We start from the raw sequence: 22,720 nt of genomic DNA on the forward strand, positions 1-22,720 counted from the left end.
TGAAACTAAATTATTTATTTTTTCTACCTGAAAATTTTATAATTGCTAGTTTTAATTTTAGTTTTTTAACTTAATATATATATATATATATATATATATTATATACATACAAACCTATGCACTGAACCGTGTACCTACCATTTGGGTGAACCCTGAAAGTAAAGAGGATCTTGCGGAATTCTTCATAGATGTGCTTGATGATAAGAGGATGATGGACTTCCGAAACAGGGGCGTTCTTATGGAAACAGCCGGTAAGATGGAGTTGGACAGAGTAAATTTATTTTCACTTTTTTTTTTTTTTTTTTTTTGGGCCATAGTTCATGTTAGCTTTATTTGAAAACATTTTTTATTTTTTATTTTTTTGGTTGGGTTCAAATTGACCAGGAACAATCTGAAGATGCAGTTACAAGTTCTTATGATAGGGATGGTGCATCAAGGAAAGTGGAAAAGAAAGGGACTGTCACACTAACAGACTCATTTGAGAATTTCTGCCTCCTTTTTAGACTGTTGAGGTTCTTGATCCGCAGGTTGGTTTTGAAAGCATTTTTCAGTTATCAAAGTGATCTGTAAGTCATTTATGTTGGAGCACTGACTTGACTCTGCATGTGATCCTGTGTTTTTTTTTTTTTTTTTTTTGGATTCAGGGAATAACTGAAAAATGCTATTGGTTAATTGGTTGTTATTCAATTGTCCAATCAGTTAGGCTTAGTCAAGGCTAGTTATTTACTGTTTTTAGGTTTAATCAAGGCTAATCAAGTCGGTTTCTGTCAGGCTAAGGTTCAGCTGGAAAAGCACTGAACAATTATCTTTTGCAATTTCAATTTCACAAAAAATGTATTTATTCGAACTCTCTCTCTCTCTCTTTTTCTCATTCTTCTAGCTTTCTCTTGTTTCTATACTTCTGTTTTTGCAATCCAAAGGTGAGATGTTATGGCAATTTTGTGAGAAAAACAAGATACTATGCACTATATGGATCAAGATATATAAAACAGCTTTAGATTTGAGCATTTGTAGGTTTTAGTCCCACTTTACGTACAGTTGAGGTACATACAGGTGAATTCGATCTTCGTCCTCGGTTTCTTTTTGTTTTGGGCCTATATTTTTCAGGAAAGTTTCGTCGTCAGGGAATTCGTCGGAGCTGAAGGAGTTGGCAATGAAGTTTTCTCGTGAATGTCGGGGTTAAGGGAAAGAAGAGGATGCTATGGGAGCTGGTTGTGGTTGTGGTGGTGGTGGTGGGAATGGGGTTTGGAGGTAGTAGGGTTTAGGGTTTTAGGGAAGGAGAAGAAGAAGATTTGGTGAGAAGTGGTTTGGAGAATTTGCATTGCTTGTGAAAACAGACAAAGCGCAGTGTGTGAGAGAGTGAAATACAGGGGGCTTTATGCTTTTGAATTTGTCACGGAGACAATGGATTAAAGTTAAGCTGGGTTAAAGGACAGGCCGTATATATTTTTGTTTCTTTGATAATTTGAGTGAATTTTATTTTCTTCGTCTCCAAGCAAACATTTTTCAACTTTTTTCCTTTTTTTTTTTTTTTTTTTTTTTTTTTTTTTTTTTTTTTGGTATTGGGTTTTGTATCTTCTTCAATCCTCAAATAGACAACACCCAGAAACCAGAAGCTACAATGGAGATGATGATGGACCTAGCAAAATTTGAGCTTCATCAACAACAACACTTATCTCACTCCATTTTAAGAGCAGGAGGAGATAACCACCCAACACTCATCCCACACAAGAAGAAGGAGAAGAAGAAGCTTCTTCTGAGCACAAATGCAAAGTTGGTGGCTGATTTTCCTTCACTTTCCAACTCTCAGTTTTCCATTTCACGGCGACAGACTAGGGTGAGTGAGAGAGTTTCTCTGAAACTAATTATTTATTTTTTCTACCTGAAATTTTACGATGCTAGTTTTTATTTCGCAATGCTAGTTTTAGTTTTCTACCTGAAATTTTACAATGCTAATTTTACCTGAAACTTTACAAACCTACGCACAGAAGAGCCGTGTACCTACTATTTGGGTGGTTCCTGAAAGTAAAGAGGATATTGTGGAATTCCAAAACGGTGATGCTCTTTTGGAAATAGCAGGTGAAATATATTTGGTGAAGGAAGCTGGAGTTGGTAAAGAGTAAGTTTTTTTGCTTTTGTTTTTGTTTTTGTTATTGTTTTTGTTTTTTCTTTTTTTTGTTTTTTTTTTTTTTTCATGTTGACTTATTTGAAAAAAGAAAAGAAAAAGTGCTGTTTGTTCAAAATTGACCAGGAAAGATTCCTCAACCATAATGTATGAAAAATCTGAAGATATGGTGGTTACAAATGCTTATGATTTGGTTGGTGCATTAAAGAAAGTGAAAATGGAGGTGACTAGAATGATCAATCTGACAAGCTCATATGGGAATTTCTTGTTATTTATTCATAAACTGTTGAGGTTCAGGCCCATCAGGTTGGTTTTGAAAGCATTGTCAGGTATCAAGGTGATCTGTAATTAATTTGTGTTGGAGCATTGACTCACTCTGCCCGTGATCCTATTTTTTTTTAATTCAGGTATATCGCTATGCTTTGGGTATTTGGTTGGAGGCAGAAGTTCAAGACATTCGCATTTGGTTGGTGGAAGAAGTACATGACAGTTGCATTTGGTTGGTTGAAGAAGTTCATGACATTTGCATTTGTTTGGTGGAAGAAGTTAATGGCAATTGCAGAAGGATTGCTTTTGGCTGTCAAAAAATTTCTTAGCTTAGGCGCTAGATAGAAGCTTTAAGGCTCCAGATCCAGCTTATTGCTAATATGCTATAGTTAATAAGTTGTTATAGGATAGTTGTTTATTATTGTTACCAAGTGGTTTAAGGTTCAGCTTGTATGCAGAGGCTTTGTAAAAGCACAGTTATCTTTTACAATTTCAATTTCACAAATGTACTTCTTGGGTGAGAAAAACGAGATATATGCACTATATAGATCAAGATAATTACACTATATAGATCAAGATAAAACTCTTTTGCTAATCTCCGATTTTCTTCATGAAATGCAGTGAAGATTTCAGTTTGAGTATTTGTAGGTTTTAGTCCCACTTTTTGTACACTTTAGGTAAATACTGGTCTATGATGCTGCAGGTTGATATTCCTTCTTGCTTTCACTTGGTTCTTGAGAACTGTGAGCTTCCATTATTCAGTTATGGCGGATTTTTTACCCATAACTGTTTTATCCAATAAGTAGCGCTGAAATTGCTGTCTGTTTCATGTCCATGGCCAGAAGGTACCTTCCATTTCTAATGGTGAAATGGCCCACTGTTTGAAGACAAAATTGGCACCTCAGGTATTCATACTATGCTCATGCATTCCTTTACTCTGCTTAGTTCATCTCAGGGAACTAAAATTAAGTAAAAATATTATCAAAATGTTATGTCATGGCTACTCAATAAATTCAATGGTTGGTTCAATAAGCAAGATTGCTAGTATAATAATATATAAAGGACCGAAGAATTGCATCTTCCAAGAAAAATTTTGATGCAACTTTTTTTCCTACTTTTCCTGATCGACTTAAAATTTTGACTTCAAATTTCTAAAATATATAGAGGCTTGGATGATTTAGCAATTTATCTATCAACAATGCTAAACAAGGACTGGTAAAAAAAAAAAAAAAACAAAAAAACAAAAACAAAAGAAAAAAGAAAAGAAAAAGAAAACGAACACACAGACACACAATAGCAATGTAAAAAAGCCATGGCTGTCATCATCAGAATACTAAATTTGTTATATCAAACTACTTTACACCCTCCTCCATTTGAGGAAGATTTTCATGAGTAAAACTTGAATTCCTTGGCTTGAAGTATGATCTGCCTCAATGCTCCAATGGGGGACGAAACCATCAATAGTACTCCAACTATAATGCAGAACTGAGATGCCAAAAATAAACCAAGAATGATTCATCAATATAAACGTTTATAACTTATACAAGTAGACGAGATTAATTAACCGAAAATGAATTTTTCTTTTTTTAGTTAGCATACCCAATTAGTAATCCAAGATAAGCTGAACCTTTTAGGTTTGTAGATGGCAAGCCACATAATGCAAGGGAGCTGCAATATTGAGACAAATTAGAGTTTCGGCATTTAACATCTCATATAGTTCAGATAATTTTAAAGAAGTAAAAAAAGAACTGAAAAATATGAATCCATACAAAGTATGATGTAGGAGCAAAAGCAAATCCTCCAAAGAAACCAAGAAGCCCACCAAAGAAAGGGAATGTTATTGCAACAAACATGGTAAATGCTGCATGGGAAGATTAGAGAATGAATTTTCACTTACTTCTTAAATAAGCAAAATTCTAATATTTTGATAAGAATGTAGAAGATGAAAAAAAATAAAATAAAAGGCTCACCAACATATGTAGTTCTCGTTACGAAGCGCAGCAACGTAGATGGTTTGAATTTCATCTTTTTAACGAGAAATGCTTCTACCATGTCAAACACTGGCATTGCAAAAACCTACAATATTGCCAAATGTCAATTTCAATAGAAAAAGAGATATATAAAGAGAAGGTAATTTCAGCAAATATGCATTAGACAGATACAAGTTTATTAGTCAAAACCTGATAACTTCCAATAACATGAACAACGACAAACATATTGGCTGCAACAATAAGCCAACGAGGTTTCTCCAATGATATGAGAACGTTGTCTTCAACAGAGTTTCCATACACCCAATAACCAATTAGAGAAACTGGGAAGTAACAGAGAGCCACCACAACATAGGCTACAATTACTCCAGCCCACATAGGTTTTTTGGATGGCTTTTCAGGGGTTGAAGGTATTGTTGCTTGGATTTCCAAAACCACATTGTGACCAGCATAAGCAAATGCAACATCGCCCAATGCACTAAGGAAGCCAAACACATTTCCTGCTGTGGTCGATGATCGAGGGGTATAGTGCACATCTGCTGTAGCCCCTTTGTGAAGACAAGCTATCCAAGCAATTGTTGAGTATCTGATTAACAAAAAAGACACAGAAAACCATAAAACCTAATTCAGCATATCCTCAACAATGATGGAACAAAAATTTGGGTGATTCAGTGCTTGTTTGGTAATGTCTATGTTTTTTGTTTTGGGATTCAATTTTTCTTAAAAGGTTTTACTCTAGTTATGTGAAATTGGCTTGCGCTTTAAATGATATTTAGGCTTAAAGAAACTAACAACAAGATTAAAGAAAAGGAAATCAGAAACTAGCTACAAGAATAGAGAAAAGAAAACAGCAACTAGCTAAAAGTTAAAAAAAAATGAAACATCAAATTGAAATGTCTTTATTTTTTTTTTATCATAAAAAGACTATCATTTATTATTCATCATTCATATATGCAAAAAGAAAGATCAAAACATAAATGTTAGCAAAAGAGCTCTTAAAGTATGAGAATGATACATGTTGAAAAGTTTAATTTATTAGTTTAAAACTATAAACTCTTCTAATAAGGATTATAAGATGTTCATATTCATGTCAAGAATTCAAATTATGTGACCGTTTGCTGAGATTTTTATCATGCAGCATCTTTCTGAAAGCGAGAGAGAGAGAGAGAGAGAGAGAGAGAGAGAGAGAGAGAGAGAGTTTACGATAAGGACATGGCAGCTGCAGCCAAAGAGACACCAACAATGGAATTGAAACTAGGAAGGTGGGAAAGAACAAAGTGAACGGAGCCAAAAATCATGATGAAATAGGTGGTTTTGATAGGTTTACAGCCAGGGCAAACCGTATCATGGACCTTCTTCAATGAAGACCCTCCTGTGATCATGTAAACAATATTCACTCCTACTTCCACCATCAATTGCTGGGGCACAACAACCCAAAGCCCAAGCTTTTCACCAAAAGCATGCTGACCCAATTCATGGTACCTATCAAACCTCTTCCCAGGCACAATTTCATGCATCTCAACCATTTGCCATAATGTGTACAGTGTTATAATCCATGACAGGACCATAACAGCAGTCCCAGGACCCCTGAAAAAATAACAAAGAAAAAAAAAAGTTCAAAAATTGCCTCCAAATATGAAAAATCATCTTAAAACCACATAATAGGGGGAAAAAAATTTGAAGTAACCCAAAAAAAAAATATAAAAAAAGGGGTTAAAAAATTGCGTTCAAATATTTAAAAATCATGTTAAACACACAAAATAGAAAAAGTAACGTATGGGTTTTGTTTGTTTTAATATGCGTACCATCCAAGCTCTGACATGGCATAGGGGAGACCAAGAACACCAGCCCCAACCATGGCAGTGACATTGTGGAAAGCAGAGTACCACCACTTTGCATTCCTTGATTTGGTGATGGGAAGCCAGTCATTAAGATCTTTTATCCTGTCTATTGCTTCTTCTTCCCTACGATTTGATGATACATTATCCATTTTTGTATCCATCAGAATTCTGCAGCAATGTCAGTATTCAATAGTAAACCTTCAACATACACACAGGACAAGAACAATGTTAGTGCTTCCTTTCTGTTTTGGCTTGGTTTTTATAAAGGAAGTAGTATTGAAGTAAAACTATGACTCTTCATATGTTTCTATTTTATGGAAATTTGAACAAAATTATGATTTTGTTACTTGATTGGGCAAATTTTAGCCGCTTGATTTCAAAATTATATTTTCAAAATTAATTATCCTTAAAAATATTTTTAGTTAGTTGTAAAAGTTGAAATTATCATAAAAGAAAAATAAATAAATAGTTGTAGAAGTTGAAAAACACCTGGATTATCTGGATTAGATTTATTACACGTGTGAAATTCTCAATCAAAAAATATAAAATAAAAAAGCTATTGTTCTGTCCAATAACAAGCCCTTTCTAAGTGTTCGTACCTTATGCTTTTAAAGGATGTATTTCGAAACTTTTTTTATTAGATAATAAGTCTTCAAATAAAATCCCATATATTCCGCTATGGAAGGAGATCAAAGCATCAACAAGTTACAAAGAGCAAAATATGCAAAGCATCAAAGGCATGTGTGTGTGGAAGAGAGAGAATAGCAAATCATGAAAGTTGTCAACGAAACCACCAACTGACAAACGAGAATTATACTCACTCTAATGCCTACCATAGGCATTATAGTGAGTATAATTCTCGTTTGTCAGTTGGTTTTGTTTTAGAGTTGTCAACGAAACCACCAACTTCTGCTTTTTCTTGTTACAGAACAAAGCATGAAATATATAGTTGCGGGAGGCAACAAGAAAACCTGGTAGATTGTTTATTTTATTAATTCTTCTCCCTTTTATTTTATTTTATTTTTTTTTTCTCCCATGCTTTTTATATATAAGATTAAAATTTGAAGTAAAATAAAGTATCTATTAGAATACACTCTTTGAACTTCTTTTTTGTTGTTTAAAAATATTGAAGATAATAGTAGAGTTTATTTTTAACCAAAAAAAAAAAGTACAGTTTGTTGGTCTTTGTTAAATAAACTAAAAAAATGCATATATTATATTATATTCCAAAATCAAGTTTATAGAGTTTAATTTCTTAAAATTTGATTAGATATTTATTTATTATAGGATCCCACTTTTTGTGGAGTCCCACTGTAGCATACTTACTGCTGTTAAATGCTAACCTTATTCTTGGGCTATTTTTTTGGTGGAATTATTCTTGGGCTACTTGGCCAAATATTGCCTGAGCATGACCCGGAAATCAAAGATATCAGAATCATAGATCAACGTTTTAGAACCTTTCGTGACCTTTCGGAAGTGTAGGATAAAATCACATAATTTATACCCACCAAGTAAAATCCTTATAACCCAGAAACAAACTAAATTTTATTGACAAAATGAAGCAGAACAAATTGTCTATACAAAGTGATAAATCACTGTAGTTCATAATGAAGGAGAAACAACCTTCATAAAGATTTTATATTTAGAAAAACATTCGGTTACAGAGGAGTAGACTGCCTGAACTAATTCTCTGTTGTTGCCTAATTCTTTCAAAGAGAACATCTTCATTGCTTTGAAGTTTCAGGTACTCTTCCATGTCAAAACTTGGTGTTTTTGGTCCATCAGTATATGATGGACATTGGTAGTGACCTAATTCTCCAAGTTTACTTGCTATACCTTCTCGAATATTCATTGAATGGGAATCAATAATTCCGGGGCTCCAACTTCCACGGCTACTGGCAGAATGAATACTTCGATCTTGTGAGTTAGAAACTTCCTGTAATATGAAGTGAAAGAGATATCAGGAACTGTATGACTGAAAGTCCAAAATAACCAAATTATCATCAGGAATTTAATTCATAATACATGCTACATTATGCTATCAAAGATGTAAAATTGCTAAATTAAAATCTCAGAATGGGTGAACTAATTTTGCAGAAGGCATAGATGATTTCCCATAAAGAATTAGCAGTTGTAATAATACCTGAGCAGCATCCCACGAGATAGTTTTTGGAGTCACCGGTGGGTCCATCTTATTCTTGTATGGAAGAGGTGTAACTTCATTACTAGTCTCCCACTGCAACCAAGGTAGTACGACCCCATCCATTTCAACGGGAAGCGGTACAATCACTGCAGGACTATGAGAAATTTCTGTCTTGGTTATTCCCCCTAAGCTCGAACTTGTATCACTCCTTTCTCCATCAAGCGATGATATATCAGTATCTTCAACATTGGAAAGAAAATCCTCAATGTATTTTTCTGCCTCCTCCGTCAACCTCTTTGACATCCTACTTCTGTCAGTACTCCTCTGGAAGGAAAACATGAATTGCATTAGAATGTTTATACGACAGTCAATTACCTTATCTTGATCTGCAAAGAAGACGAAAATGTGGAGACAATCAAATTAACAGGCAAGGCACATCCAGTTCCCCTATAGGATGTGACAGATAGAGTAATACCCTTCTAGATTGTGGTGGTTTCTCAGTACGAACACTGTTATTTTGTTCAGGAAGCAATTCCTTAACAATCTTTGACAGCTCCCTATTACGTTGCTCCTCCAACACTATTTCAGATAATAAATCTTGTTTACGCTTCTCAGACTGCAAATTGAAAAACAATGGTTCCTCACTTAAAATTCTTAGAAATGACATCTCAACAATGAAAAACAGTTGCATAAAACATTCCAAGCTAAAAGTTATGAACAGCCCCGTAATTACTACTTGATCATCTGATGTACTTATGAAATTCAAGTATCAACAATAAGAAATAGTAATAAAGATAACAGTTAACTAATTTGTATTTTAATACCTGTTCCAATTTGGTTGAGTAATTCTGTCTAATTGAAGTTACAGCCTTGAGCACATCAGAACTGTTTGAATTGAAGACATCACCATTTACTGGAACAGTGGATTTTGTTTTTACCATTGCCTGAATAAGTTGAAAGGAATTCTAGTGATTTTCAGGAAACTAGAGAAGCAAAGTAAAATTTGCATACGTATGAAAGAACATTTTTATGGGTAACTGGCTCTAAAGAAAATCAAGAGTACAGACATGTTCAAGCTCCGTTCTTATCTCTTCCACAGCATTTCTAAGTTCTTTCCGCATTACTTCATAAAATCCAGTGTTTGCATCATCTCCGGTTGGGTGCTCTCCCTAAAGGATATTATGAAAACAACAAAATATAGATGAAAAAGTGGAGAGAAAAATGTGATTTATATAACATTTCACTAAATATAAGGATACCTTTTTCTTTGCATAAACTGCTCGTATGGTCCTCTCAATTCCATTTTTACTGAAATGAGTATCCCTCCCTTCATCGTCAGTTAAAACTGAGGAGTGGCTCTGAAAGATCCAAACACATCAGTTTAGACTCCATATAGCCCTTCAACAATTCTTATGGGATAGGGATACTTTATTGACATTGATAATAATAAAATTTGAAAAGCTAAGGTGGTCCCAGAGCAACCATCAGGATTGGTCTGACTTTGGGCATCCTCTGTACAAGTGTTACATCTCAACCTCTCCCCACCTTAACGTTATAGACGATCAATAAGCAACTTAAAAAGGAAAAGACTTACAGAATAGCCATCACAGGACTTGAAGTCTTTCTGGCTAAGGGATCTTCTCATTCCCGGTCTATGACTTGAAGCTGTTGGCTTGTGGGACAAGTGGGTCTGGTTGTTTCTGCTAGTAAAGCTCTTCGAATTAGCATCACTACCATTCTGGTCACTCTGTAATTTGAAAAGATAACTAATGAGTCAAGTAACAAGAAGCTATACATGTTAATTTTATGGTGGAACAAGCCATGTGTTATATAAATGTCTTAATTCAAATAATAAGCAACAACGGGGCTCATTACTTCAATGTTCGGCCAACACAACCAGAACGTCCTTCAGAGGACTAAAAGTACTACACACCAAACTCCACAATATCTGACACCTCTCCAAAACATGTGCTTATAACAACAATGACAAGAAATTTAAAGTCGTCCAGGCCCAATTCTATAGCTGTTTAGATCATAAGTAAAAAAATGGGCTTTTTTTTTCAACATAAATAAATAAATAGATAATTGTTCCCTCTAAAAGGAAAAGGCTTTACTTTTCCATTTATCCTCCGATGGGACTCAATTACTTTAATAGAAAGTTAAACTACAAAAAGAGACAATCATTTCACATATGAATGCGTCATCAAGTATGTATAATAAAACATTCCTGTTCCTATTAATTGAATCTATTGCTTTCCCCGAACCACCCAGTAGAGTAATAATACTTGAAAGCACCTATTTTTAAGCACTGAATACAACAGAGCTTCTTGAACCCAAATAATACTCCACAGTGCATAATACTTTGAATATTGAACAACAAATTGACGCATATATTAATGAACAAAGTTTATAATAAATCAGAAAAAAAGCTAAACCCAAACTACATATTCTCATGTAAAATTTGACAAAAGAACACAAAAAATTCAAAGGGAAATTGATAGACCAATGCTTACCTCAGAATCGCTAACCTGATACCTCACCACCGAAACCGATCTCCTTCTCCTCGAATTACCACTATTTTCCGTACCTACCCCTCCCCCACCGGAGTGACTAACAACATTGCCCCTCCCATCCCCACCACCATTGCCACCGCTACCATGCAATTTCGAACCTTGCCTCGACACCGACCTCCCTCGTCTCTGTGCCGCACTGCTTCCACTCGCCGGGCTAGCCTGAGAATTCCGAGAACCCGAACGCCCTCGGTCTCCGGACGACCCGAAGAATTCGACAGCTAGGTCGTCGAGACTGATTTCGGGAAAACCTGAGCCTCTGACCGTGTTCACGAACTTCCCTTTGGGAGCTGGAACATCATCGAAGTCATCGATTGCCGGCTCCGTCAGCCGGCGGGAGAAACGACTCAGGCTTCTAGACCGTCGGTGAGCCGAGTTCCGATTCGACGACGCAGAGTCGTCCACCGAAGCCGACGGCGCTCCGATTGGCGTCCGCTTCGAGGTCGATTTGAATGCTGAGGTCGCCATCCCTACAATTAAACAAAATCAACAAAACAATATTATGCCAAAAAAAAAAAAATATATATATATATATATATGTATAATTATATTATATAAAATGCTAATTATATAGATATGATATGACAAAATAGGGTTCAGCAATTGGAAGATTTAAACCAGAATCGCTTACTTCTATGATTTCATAGAAAGGGCGGGATTTAGAGAGAGAAAGAGAGTTGGTTTAGATAGAGAGAGAGAGAGAGAGAGAGAGAGAGAGAGTTCACGAGCAGTAGTAGCTGAGATGTGAAAGCCAGAGAGCGACACAGAGAAGAAGAAAGAGGGAGAAAATTTGGCGGAGAGATCCAAAAATTAAATCGCAAAAATTTGAATTAAAAAAAAAAAAAGAAAAAAAAAAAGAAGGAACAACTCTATGAATTTTTCATTTTTAGGATTTGGTCCTCTGGATTTTTTATAATTACACTTTTTTTTTCGACCTTTTACTTTTCACTTTTGACTGATATTTACTCTGATTTTGAATTTTTATTTCATTTTGTCAAGGATACGTTACCTTATTTAATTTTTAAGATCAAATAATTAATTTCCCCAAATGAATTAAAATATATAATGTTTTAATAATTCTCGATCTGAATTATGCTTTTAATTGCTTATTTGTTCGGTTTCCACAACCTTTTTTTTTCAATTTATTATCAAAAACTATAGATATACGTAAATAAATGTTACAACCACCTTTGCTATTTATTTATTTATTTTGTATTTGACACCAAAAACAATAAAAGTAATTAATTAAATAGCATTTAAATTCATTTATTTCTTGGTAGGTCTTGACGGTGGTAATATCAACTTCATTGAGTTTTAAATTGTTTTTCTATAACATTTAAAATCATTATTATTATAATTATATTTTATTTATTTTATTTTTTGGATCTTTATTCATATTTTAGTTGTATATTCTCAAAGGAAAAGCAACAACATTATGTTGCATTGACTGACAGCCAAATTTTTCTTAAGAGTAAGACACCTACCATTTACAGCATTGCTCTTTAATAGCTCTGTCCTTTGGTTGGCTTGTAATGCATGTATTAGGCACAGAGAGTGATATCTGGCAGAATATGGTTCTCATTTTTCCTTTTTTCTTTCTTTTATTGGCAATATAATATGATTTTCAATTTTAAGTTGCAGTCCAAGCACTCTATATATTTAAAAATACATTGTATACTACAATATTATAATTAAACTCCTTTGCTTCCAAAGTTAACCTCCCGACATCACAAAGTCTCTCTCTCTCTCTCTCTATATATATATATATATATATAAGATTGTTCTCACATATGAAAAATATGAAAAAATTTGGATGAATTTTATTTAAAATATCTATATAAACAATGGTTTTTAAAGAAATTATTATCAATATATATACAATAGATGATGATTTTTTAAAAACCATCATCTTTATTAATTTTTTTATCAAAATTTTGAAAGAAGAGACTCTCTTATGTATATGTGTGTGTGTGTGTATATATATATATATATATCATATTCAAAGGTCAGATATTTGAATCTAAATCCAATTTATCATTTTTACTGAGAAAAAAAAATTCAATTTATCATTTCAAGTTCAACATTTTTTCTTCGTATGGCTTATGCTAATCTAATTGCCTTCTACATAATCAATTGGCAAACTACCCCATCTCTTTACATCGAAGTACATGAAACTTATCTGAATAAAAGTTGATAATATTTTTGAAGTTAAAAAGACTAAATTATATTCAAGTTAACTAAATAAAATTAACCCTTTTTCTTTCTTTCACCCTTGCCTCTCTCCTCTTTGGTCTCATATTTATTTTTATCCCTTTCATTTTTCTTTTTAATAGATGTTCTGTTATGTTCCGCGTCTCAATTTTTGTCTCCACGGTCACTGCTCTATCTCCATTCTACTTGCATTAATTTTATCAAAATTCTAGCAACCAAATAAAATAATGCGATAGAATATTATTTTATCAGCTTATGAATTAATAAGATAAATGAGACAACTACATACCAATAAAATATTACAATATTCAAAATTCAACAAACAAATTAAAGGGGATGTATTCAATTTAGAGTTTGATAGATTTAAAATGATTTATAAATTTTAAAAGATTTGATGGATTGTTATGGAATTCTATAGATTCCATATAGATTTTATAAGAATCCAACGAAATATTTGGCTTTAAGGCTGGATTTCATATTGACAATTTTCTTTACAATTTCACTGTTAAAATTTTTTCAAATCCATTAAAATCCATCATTTTTTAAAATCTTTTAAAATCAATGACTTTTTGAATACCACCAGATTTTAAAAGAATTTTATAAAATTATAATTGAATACACATGGATTTTAATAAACTTTTATAAAATCCATTAAAATCTGAATTGAATATCATTACACTTAAAATCTAAATCGAATACCTCTAAACTTTTAAAAACTTTTAAAATCTTTCAAATTCTAAATTGAATTCACCACTTAAATTTTTGTTAAGTTGCTCAATTTAAAAAATGTGTAATTGTTAACGTCTAATGGAATTTTTCCACAACAGAAGCCCATCCACATGGACATAATTCCCACAACAGAGCAAAACTAAAGTTCCAATGGGCACAATCGAAACCGATACTGTTTGGAAGGATCACATACAGGCCCCGTGATAGCGTTCAAATCCAAGTAGAGCCCAATACCGGTCTCACAATTTATTCATATTAGGAACCTCTATTTAAATAATTTGCATATCACAATCCAGAACAAGGATATTTACTTTGTGATATTTCTGAAGAACAAAAACCAACTCTAATCTCACCTAACAAATACGCCAAAACCCTTTAGCACATGCCAAAATTACGAATATTCTCAGGCCTTATTTCAACTTTAAAAATGACTAGTACCAAACCCACCTAAAAAGCTTCTTTTAGATTTTTCTCAAAACTTAATCAAGAAACTAGCATATGTCAGCCACAATTCCCAAACCATGATAAAAAGAGTAGATAAGAGAATCATCCTCTGCTTGATTAAAAATTCCGCAAAAACACAATGGGTAAAAGACAATACAGATTTCAACTTTCTTGAAAACAAAAACATGGAAGGGGATATAAATCTATTGTCCCCACCAACACACCGATCCTAAAAGACTCTAGGATACAGATACTTGGTGAAACACCCAAGTAGTTTTTATATAGAAACATCTCTTTTTATTATCGCTCTTAGGCCATATTGTTTTTTCCTAACCATGAACCAGAAGACTAGTAACCAAACAGGCAGCAACTCCATTAACATTTATCATTGTGAGCTAGTCTTGCTGTCTTCACTTGGCAAGTGCAACTGTCTTCACTTGGCAAGTGCAACGTGGCGAATCAAGTCAACAACTCGGGTGCTGCAATATCACAGAAAGGATCAGGGTTTAATCAATCTGGCAGAAAAGATTTTTCACGAACACTTGTGGGTAAAAAAGATGAAATTTACGAAGTGAGAAAACATATGTGATGTAGATTACCTGTAACCCCACTCGTTGTCATACCATGCTACCAACTTGACAAATGTGTCGTTCAAAGCAATTCCAGCCTTGGCATCAAAAATGCTTGACCTGTACACAACCAACAAAGCATTGTATGATTATTAGTACAAAGAAATGATAGAGAGCAAAATGCACAAATGATAAACCAACAATGGGCTATTTGCTACCCCAAGGGACAAAAATTAAAGATAAAACTAAAAAAGTTTTTTTTTTTTTTTTTTTTTGGGCAGCTGATTAATCGATATCAATCAACTTTAGCATAAGAACATGTAACATAAGGCCCGCATCCCAAATGTATGGCTGGTAACGCCCAAAAACTTTTGGATAGGCAACTAAATAATTTGGCATCCAACCATACCTGTTGTCACCAACAAAGTCAGTGGAAACCACGTCATCCTCGGTGTAACCCAAGATTCCCTTCACTTTCCCCTCCGACTCCTCCCTGATTAAACACCACACATATCATAAGGAACATGATAAAGAAAACCACAGAAAAATCCCCACGATTAATAAATCGTAGCAACCATGAAAAACTAATTGCAACATGGTGAACCAGTAGCGACTAGAGCTGATGAAAAAAAAAAACCTAACTATAAAAATGAAAAGAAAGAAAATCCATTACAAAACTTGATCCACATCCTTACTTGATAGCAGCTTTGATTTGCTCATAGGTAGCAGGCTTAGAGAGCCTCACCGTGAGGTCAACCACCGAAACATCAACAGTAGGAACACGGAAAGCCATTCCAGTCAGTTTCCCGTTCAATGAGGGCAGCACTTTCCCTACAGCCTTCACATAACAAAATTCAAGATAAGCGTTCATTATGACACACAGCAAATGATTAATAATTCAACATAGTAAAGAACTGTTCGGAGTATGTACAATTCAAAACACCCATAGAACCAGAAACAAAGGCAGCCAAGTCATATCATCGCAAACATGCTAAAATTTCTTGTACCTTAGCAGCTCCAGTGCTGCTAGGAATGATGTTGAATGAAGCAGCTCTTCCACCTCTCCAGTCCTTGCTGGAAGGTCCATCAACAGTTTTTTGAGTGGCTGAAAACAGAAAAGCGAAGTGGTTTATAGAAAATGAGTTTATAAACAAAACCCAAAGCTGCATCACACGGGGAAAAACCCAAAAAAAAAAATAAAATAAAAAAAATACTAAAAAACCCACCAGTGATCGAGTGAACAGTCGTCATCAGACCCTCAATAATTCCGAATTTATCATTGATGACCTGAAAAACAAGGAAATTAAAAACCAAGATTATTAACCCATCAATTACAAGTCCCTTTAAAAATTAATCCTTAACTATCAAGACAAAGTTTAACCTTGGCAAGTGGGGCAAGACAGTTGGTAGTGCAGCTAGCATTAGAAATGATATTAAGCTCTGGCTTGTACTCATGCTCGTTGACACCCACAACAAACATGGGAGCATCCTTGCTAGGGGCTGAGATAATGACCTTCTTTGCACCACCCTGGGAATTATAAACAAATTGAACTCCTATAAGGTATACGAAATTGCAAACATCATACAATCTCTCTTCGACGTAGGTTTTAACCAATAATTAGCTTTAATCATTGATTAATTTAACAACCAAGTCTTCTATTCTTTTGTTTATTAAAGTACAAACATTCAAATTACATACATATACATAATCCATGAGTCCTAACTAAAGTGAGCGTGGATAGATGACATATGAATGCAAATGTAGCATGTGCACGCAAAAACCTCCACAAGTAAACAAAAGAACATGTAGACAAGAAATGGCCCAACATTTAATAAGTTGAGTCGCAAATAAAAGCCCATAACAGCGAACAGAAAAAGTTTACTTTCCAGCCCACCACCACCACTGAACTAAACAAAGCAAGCCGAATATCGAAACAATAAATACTATAGCCGTGCAGCCAAAAATTAATAAAAGCTGCATACCTTTAGATGAGCAGCAGCCTTGTCCTTGTCAGTGAAAACTCCAGTAGACTCAACGATGTACTCAGCTCCACTCTCGGCCCATGGGATCTCCTCTGGGTTCCTACAATAGCAAGCAACCACACAGAGCAGTTCAAACCATTTTTTCCCAAATAATTTTTTTTTCTTATAGAAAAAAAAGATCGGAAAATTGGACTTATGCTATATACCTGCAGGCATGAACAGTGACGGACTTTTCACCGAAGAGAAGGGTCTTATTGTCCTTAACCTTGAGATCATGATGCTTCCATTGACCGTGGACACTGTCATACTTGAACATATAGGTCTACACCCAAAAAACAAATTAAAAAAAAAAAACACTATTCCGTAAGCGATCCCGCCGCCGCGGGGGGGAGTAGTCCAATCAGACGGCTCAGATCTATCCTCTACTAAACTCAAATAAAGTAAAAAAACGGAAAAGAAAATCAAGGAAAGGAACAAATACCATGTAATTGACATCAATGAAGGGATCGTTAATAGCTTTGATTTCGATATCGTCTCTCTGAAGTGCAACCCTAGCAACCAACCTACCGATCCTTCCGAAACCTATATAGTTCGTTCATTTTCCATAATATTTAACCCAAAAAAAAAATATAAAGATAATTAAATAATTAGATCCGAATAAAAAACACAGAAGCAAATAAAATCATTCATTAAAAAAAAAATGAAAATCGAAACTAACCGTTGATTCCGATCTTGATCTTTCCTGAAAATAGATCATCGAAAAACCCACCAAAACAAGAACAAAAAAAATTAAAAAAATTAAAAAAAAATAAAAATAAAAATAAAAATTTAGATCACAAACAAAATGATAAATTAAGTAAATAAATAAATAAAGTCAGACAAAAATAGCAACCGCTAGACATGATTGCAGAAGAGCGTAGACTTGGATCGAGAAACTTTCGAGCAAAAGAAGAGCAGAAGTGAGAAGGTGAGAGAGTGAGAGAGTGAGGTGGGCGTCAAATGAAACTTATTTAGGGTTTTTAACAAATAAAAAATAGGAAGAAGACCGAAGACCGGAATGATCGGTGACTGCGTTCTAGATTTTGCCGACATCTACGTTACTTCGGGCTGCGCTGATCGTATCTCCACCGTCAGATTAAAGTAAAGAGACATTAGCCGTTGGATTTTATGAGAAAGTATGTGTGGTCAAGACGTTGTTTTTGAGATGTGGTGGTTGTTGATTTGCGGAGGCCTGTGCGAGAGCAAAACATTAAAGGCCACCCACGTCACTTAGAAATGGACTCGAGGGCTCGCCACTTGGTGGACAGATGGCTTTTCTGACATCACTGTTTTGGCCCAGTCGTGTTTTGGACCACATCTATTACATCTATCCAGCCCGACCCGGCCCAAATTCTTGATTAAAAGTGAAGGTTCACGAGTATTCTTCGTTCAATGCAATATTCAAGGGTTCATTTTGAATTTTGAATCCCTCACCTCCTTTATCGTTGTCAAATGTAATAATGTTTGGTTGACAAAAAAAAGAATAAAAAAATTGTAATTTATATCCTAGATTATTTGTGTAAACGTCAAAAAAATGAAAAAAATTCCAATTTCTATTTTAAAACTATGAACTTTTTTTGTGTAATATTCAACTTCAACTTCAAATATGCACATTTTAAAGCAAGCTATGAAATAATGACAAGTGTTTGTCATGTTTTGGACCAACAGTATCAAATAGATCCGAGCCCGACCCGGCATGAGTTGTTGAATAAAAGTGAAAATGAAGGTTCTCGAGTATTCTTCTTTATGGTTGACAACAAAATGTATCGTTTGGGTAAATGTCAAAAAAAGCCCATTTTCATCTTAAAATTATTAACTTTTGTTTTCTTTTCAAGTTCAATATGAAATTGTGTATCACTTGTGAAATCTTTACCATGTTTGAATTGTGTATATAATTTTTAGTCAAACAAATATATATGGAATTGGTAGAGTGATCAAATCCAATATGATATCATTTGTTTTCATTTGGAAGGAATGGATCTATCTAACCAAATCAATCCCATTATTTTAAAGGAAATTATTAAATGGTTTTTACGAAAAATAGCCACTTTACAACTTCATTTTAGAAAAATAGCAAAAAAAATTTTTTTTTTTAAAAATAACCACCTTTTAGTACATCAGGACCAAAATACCCTTTTGTACTTTTTTTTTTGATCTATTTTCTCTATCGAAATGCAACTTTGTTTTAGTTTGTTGTTTTTGGGGTTTTTTTTTTTCCTCCATTCCCTTTTCCTTTCGAAACAGAACTAGAGCATAAACACAAAGCTTTCTCTTTCCCTTTAGAAACACATCAGCAGCGCCATTTTCATTTCTAGCAAAAAACACACCAGCCGTGCCATTTTCCCTTTCCCTTTAGAAGCAGCGTCATTTTCCCTTTCCCTTTAGAAGCACACCAATAGCGCCATTTTCTCTTTTCCTTTAGAAGCAGCGCCATTTTCCATGAACTGGCAGAAAATTGACGGAAAATTGGCTGAAACTGGCGGAAAACTGGCGGAAAATTGGCGGAAATTTTGCGAAAACTGACAAATTGGAGGAAATTGACAGAAGTTCATCTTTTTCGTCAAATTTCCTCCGTTTTTACTGTTTTTCGCGATTTTTTAGTTTTACACAAAATTTCTCCCATTTTCAAATCATATGCCACCTAAGTATCTTTAAAATCACATATAACATCTCATAAATTAATTTCTTGCATACCCATATCAAATAAAAAGCTTAAAAAACCCTAAACTAATAAAACTTACAAGAAAAAAGAGAAAGAGAAAAAACAAAAAAAACACATATTCGAAAAAACAAAAAAAACACATATTTCCTTACTTTCATCTAATAAGAAAAAAGATAAAATTTTTACCTGATTTTAGTTTGAGATATGAGAAAATACAAAAAAATGAGAGTGAGAGGCGATGAGATGCAAAGAATGACCTTAGAGAAACTCCACGAACAGCTGTGTAGAAACCCCATGAACGGCTGTCTAGAGGAAGAAAGGAAAGGGTAAAAAAAAAATCTTTTGCGTAATTTTCAATTTTATCAAGAATATTTTTGTTCCAATGTGGCTAGTTTTTAAAAAAAAAAATTTTGCTATTTTTCTAAAATGGAGTTATAAGGTGGCTATTTATCGAAAAAAATCTATTATTTAAATAATGACAAGCTTTTATTGTGATTATATTTATGGATAAAAGCTTGTAACATGTGAAAGTATAAAGTTCCCAACCAACAAAACCAGCTTTTTATTTTTCATTTTTTTATTTTTTTACTCATATTGTGGGCTATTGGGTTGGTGGGAAAACAGGTAGGAGTTTTAATGGTATTTCATGAGCTTCTCAGCTTCTCACACCTAACAGTTAAGGAAGGAAAACCTTAGAAAGTAGGTGAAGTGACGCTGGATAAATAAAGAAACAGGTAGAAGATAGCATATTCATTTGGATGTTTCATCTCTATCTTGCTTGTTTTGGCAGCTTTTGACCTCCTCAAAGCCTCAAGCATATTGAGAGGTAGACATTAATGGACAAATCGCAGATAATTAAATATCTATTTTATTTTGGCCTTGCAAAATAGCTACATTTCTGACCTCAAATTGCATATAAAAATGTTTGGTTCCATTGGGTTTGAAATTCCTTTCTCTGTAAACTTTCTTCTTTTCTCTTCTTATTGATTAGACAATAAATTTTTAGTTTTTTAGTTTCATTTTTATTCATAAGTTTATAATCCTACTATAATGGATAATATCCCAATGTTATGATAGATATTCAACACCGGATTATACATGTAATTCCAGTAATATAATCTGTGAAATTCATATGATTGAATGTTTTTTTTTTTTTTTTTTTTTCGCTGAAACATATGATTGAATGTTGAACACCGCAAAGTCGCCCGTCAAATCAAAATTTTATGAATGTGGTATTCTAGGCCCTTGAGCAGCACCCAGGGAAGCTAATGTCTATTTTACACGAAAACCGGTCCAACGTGAACCGTACCAGCCCAAACTGGATATTATATTGGGCCTAGAGAGAAAACTTTTGTAGGATGATCCAGAGTCCATTTTGGGTCTAATATACATTAGTGTTTCATCATTTGCACTCGGTCAATTTAAGGCCCAAATCCTAATTAATTTATTTTCCCCAGTTTGAAACTTCTTTTTTATTGTTTTTTTTTTAAAAAAAAAAACAAATAAGAAATATGTTATTGTGGATAAGATGACTATGCCACGTGAGATGTCCTTGACCATATAGACAATATGCTCCATATACCACTTTGTAAACTGCATTAATTAAGTGAAAATGAAAAAAAAAAAAAAATGAAACAAAATTCTTAGCCATATCTTATTCATTCAAATTTCAAGCTGACACGCTTTTATACTTTTTTTTATGCGATAAGCTGTACAAACAGCTGTAACTTTTGGAATGGCCTATATATACAGATGAAAATCCTATGCTGGAATGAAAATGAAAACAAAGATTCAGACTTGCAGAGAATCTTATACATCAAAATTCAAAAGGTAGGTAGGTACTCTAATCATAGTCAATCATGGAGCCAGTAGAGCAACTTAATAAAGGTTTAATACAGGGAGAAATACTAGGTATATAGGAAGACAAAGATCCAGTCTGTAGTGTCAAACTGTATTTTGGTGTCCAACCAAAAGAAAAACAAAGTGAAGGAAGAAAGACTTAGGACTTCACAAAGAAATGCTTAATTAGTTTTATATAAAGATGAATGGATTTGGCTCAATCAAATAATGTGGGGGTCAAAGGGATTCCCATAAATTTTTACGTTCTTTTTGATGTTTGAAGCCAACCAAAGTGGCTTGTTTTCAATATGGCCAACATCCCATTTTCTCAAAATATGGTCCTCCTGCTTGCTCAGGATTATGGGTTCAATGCCCATCATCTCCTTCAACTGTTTTTGTCTCTTTCTTTTTCTCTTTTTATTTTTTATTTTTTTAATTTTTTAAAATTAATGTGGGAATAGAACTCAGAATTATTGTGCTAAGAACTAATAGCTTTGACGATTCATGAATCATCTTTAAGGGATTGTTTTTGTCTCTTTCAACCACAACAAACATGAACTTATATATCTTGGCCCACTTGCATTTCATTGATTGAGAGTGCTAATAGTTAATGCTTTGTCCCTCTTAATATTGTTAGACAATATATTAACAATAACAATCCCATATAATTCCACACTCTATCTTAATCTGTTACTTTGAGAGTTTGATAGATAATATCAATTTTGTACTGTAGAGGGAAGCAAATCAAGCTACTTTAGAAATCAAGAAGAAATTTTCCATGCGGATATTTTTTGATAATTTGTTCTTTACTATATCTTCAATACAAATTCACACATAAAACTTTCAAAAACTGCACAGCAATCTTTTGATTTCTCTTGAGTTGTAATGTGTTTGAAATAATGATCAAATCAGATACAAGAAACTGCATTTGAAATATTTTGTTAATCCAATAGGTTTTCTTTTTATTTCCATGGCACATTATTCAAGCAAAGCCAGATTTTAGAGTAATCTAATACAAAATAGAGCTGCTTGGTAGTATTGAAGCAGATCTGATTAGGGTGCTTCTTTTTTTGTATTTGGGTTAGCAATAATTAGCCACCATGATCTAACCAATAATTGTTTATTCTCATATTCAATACAAAAATCATTTCGATATTTTATGTGGCTAATATCAATGCTAGAGCTAGCCCTGCTGAGATTAAACATCTATAAAAAGAAGTCCATCATTGTTCATCAGGAAAGAATATAATTTTATTATCATTATCTCTTTTTTCTTTTTCTTTTTTTAGTGGTTGAAAGGCACATGACAC

The 22,720-nt window shown here is 33.8% G+C and overlaps 4 protein-coding genes across 6 annotated transcripts; 1 reads left to right on the forward strand and 3 right to left on the reverse strand.

Moving 5' to 3' along the window:
* Positions 1-323: 323 nt before the first annotated feature.
* LOC107418112 (uncharacterized) lies at positions 324-3,290 on the forward strand. 3 transcript variants are annotated; one of them, XM_060814247.1, is made up of 4 exons: positions 324-1,837; positions 1,989-2,119; positions 2,252-2,454; positions 2,533-3,290. In XM_060814247.1, the coding sequence occupies exons 1-4, from the start codon at positions 1,622-1,624 to the stop codon at positions 2,610-2,612; spliced, it is 630 nt and encodes a 209-aa protein (XP_060670230.1). In that variant the 5' UTR covers positions 324-1,621; the 3' UTR covers positions 2,613-3,290. The 3 variants fall into 3 exon arrangements, with proteins under 3 accessions (XP_060670230.1, XP_060670229.1, XP_015882277.2); XM_060814246.1 differs by having other exon boundaries at positions 1,992-2,119; positions 2,252-2,431; positions 2,533-3,289; XM_016026791.4 differs by having other exon boundaries at positions 327-1,837; positions 2,252-2,431; positions 2,533-3,286.
* A 107-nt stretch (positions 3,291-3,397) lies between these two features.
* On the reverse strand, positions 3,398-6,467 carry LOC107418178 (lysine histidine transporter 2-like). The gene is made up of 7 exons (XM_016026852.4): positions 6,186-6,467; positions 5,584-5,967; positions 4,573-4,966; positions 4,363-4,468; positions 4,162-4,253; positions 3,992-4,060; positions 3,398-3,877 (listed from the first exon to the last, which is right to left on the reverse strand). The coding sequence occupies exons 1-7, from the start codon at positions 6,380-6,382 to the stop codon at positions 3,779-3,781; spliced, it is 1,341 nt and encodes a 446-aa protein (XP_015882338.1). The 5' UTR covers positions 6,383-6,467; the 3' UTR covers positions 3,398-3,778.
* A 1,277-nt stretch (positions 6,468-7,744) lies between these two features.
* Positions 7,745-11,758, reverse strand: LOC107418166 (uncharacterized). Its single transcript, XM_016026839.4, has 9 exons — positions 11,566-11,758; positions 10,878-11,404; positions 9,959-10,111; positions 9,624-9,722; positions 9,432-9,533; positions 9,189-9,308; positions 8,840-8,980; positions 8,365-8,688; positions 7,745-8,157 (listed from the first exon to the last, which is right to left on the reverse strand). The coding sequence occupies exons 2-9, from the start codon at positions 11,400-11,402 to the stop codon at positions 7,864-7,866; spliced, it is 1,758 nt and encodes a 585-aa protein (XP_015882325.2). The 5' UTR covers positions 11,403-11,404; positions 11,566-11,758; the 3' UTR covers positions 7,745-7,863.
* A 2,993-nt stretch (positions 11,759-14,751) lies between these two features.
* LOC107418185 (glyceraldehyde-3-phosphate dehydrogenase, cytosolic-like) lies at positions 14,752-17,772 on the reverse strand. Its single transcript, NM_001323870.1, is given in 12 exon segments — positions 14,752-14,797; positions 14,918-15,007; positions 15,297-15,380; positions 15,583-15,725; positions 15,895-15,992; positions 16,114-16,174; positions 16,269-16,415; positions 16,871-16,970; positions 17,077-17,192; positions 17,352-17,452; positions 17,589-17,612; positions 17,763-17,772. Coding segments are annotated over 12 exon segments (1,020 nt in total).
* Between the last annotated feature and the right edge of the window lie 4,948 nt (positions 17,773-22,720).

The sequence above is a fragment of the Ziziphus jujuba genome, chromosome 2, assembly GCF_031755915.1.
Source record: "Ziziphus jujuba cultivar Dongzao chromosome 2, ASM3175591v1".
Lineage (NCBI taxonomy): Eukaryota > Viridiplantae > Streptophyta > Magnoliopsida > Rosales > Rhamnaceae > Ziziphus > Ziziphus jujuba.

Excerpts from the sequence above, each read along its gene's own strand:
- LOC107418178 (XM_016026852.4), bottom strand. The coding sequence starts at position 6,382 with ATGGATACAAAAATGGATAATGTATCATCAAATCGTAGGGAAGAAGAA. Across the intron at positions 5,968-6,185 it reads GCCATGTCAGAGCTTGGATG|GGGTCCTGGGACTGCTGTTA; the intron begins GTACGCATATTA and ends TTATTTTTTCAG. Across the intron at positions 4,254-4,362 it reads AACGAGAACTACATATGTTG|CATTTACCATGTTTGTTGCA; the intron begins GTGAGCCTTTTA and ends CTTCCCATGCAG.
- LOC107418112 (XM_016026791.4), top strand. The coding sequence starts at position 1,622 with ATGGAGATGATGATGGACCTAGCAAAATTTGAGCTTCATCAACAACAA. Across the intron at positions 2,120-2,251 it reads GAAGCTGGAGTTGGTAAAGA|GAAAGATTCCTCAACCATAA; the intron begins GTAAGTTTTTTT and ends AAAATTGACCAG. Across the intron at positions 2,432-2,532 it reads TTGAGGTTCAGGCCCATCAG|GTATATCGCTATGCTTTGGG; the intron begins GTTGGTTTTGAA and ends TTTTTAATTCAG.
- LOC107418166 (XM_016026839.4), bottom strand. The coding sequence starts at position 11,402 with ATGGCGACCTCAGCATTCAAATCGACCTCGAAGCGGACGCCAATCGGA. Across the intron at positions 10,112-10,877 it reads ATCAGGTTAGCGATTCTGAG|AGTGACCAGAATGGTAGTGA; the intron begins GTAAGCATTGGT and ends TTCAAATTACAG. Across the intron at positions 8,158-8,364 it reads TCTCGTGGGATGCTGCTCAG|GAAGTTTCTAACTCACAAGA; the intron begins GTATTATTACAA and ends TTCATATTACAG.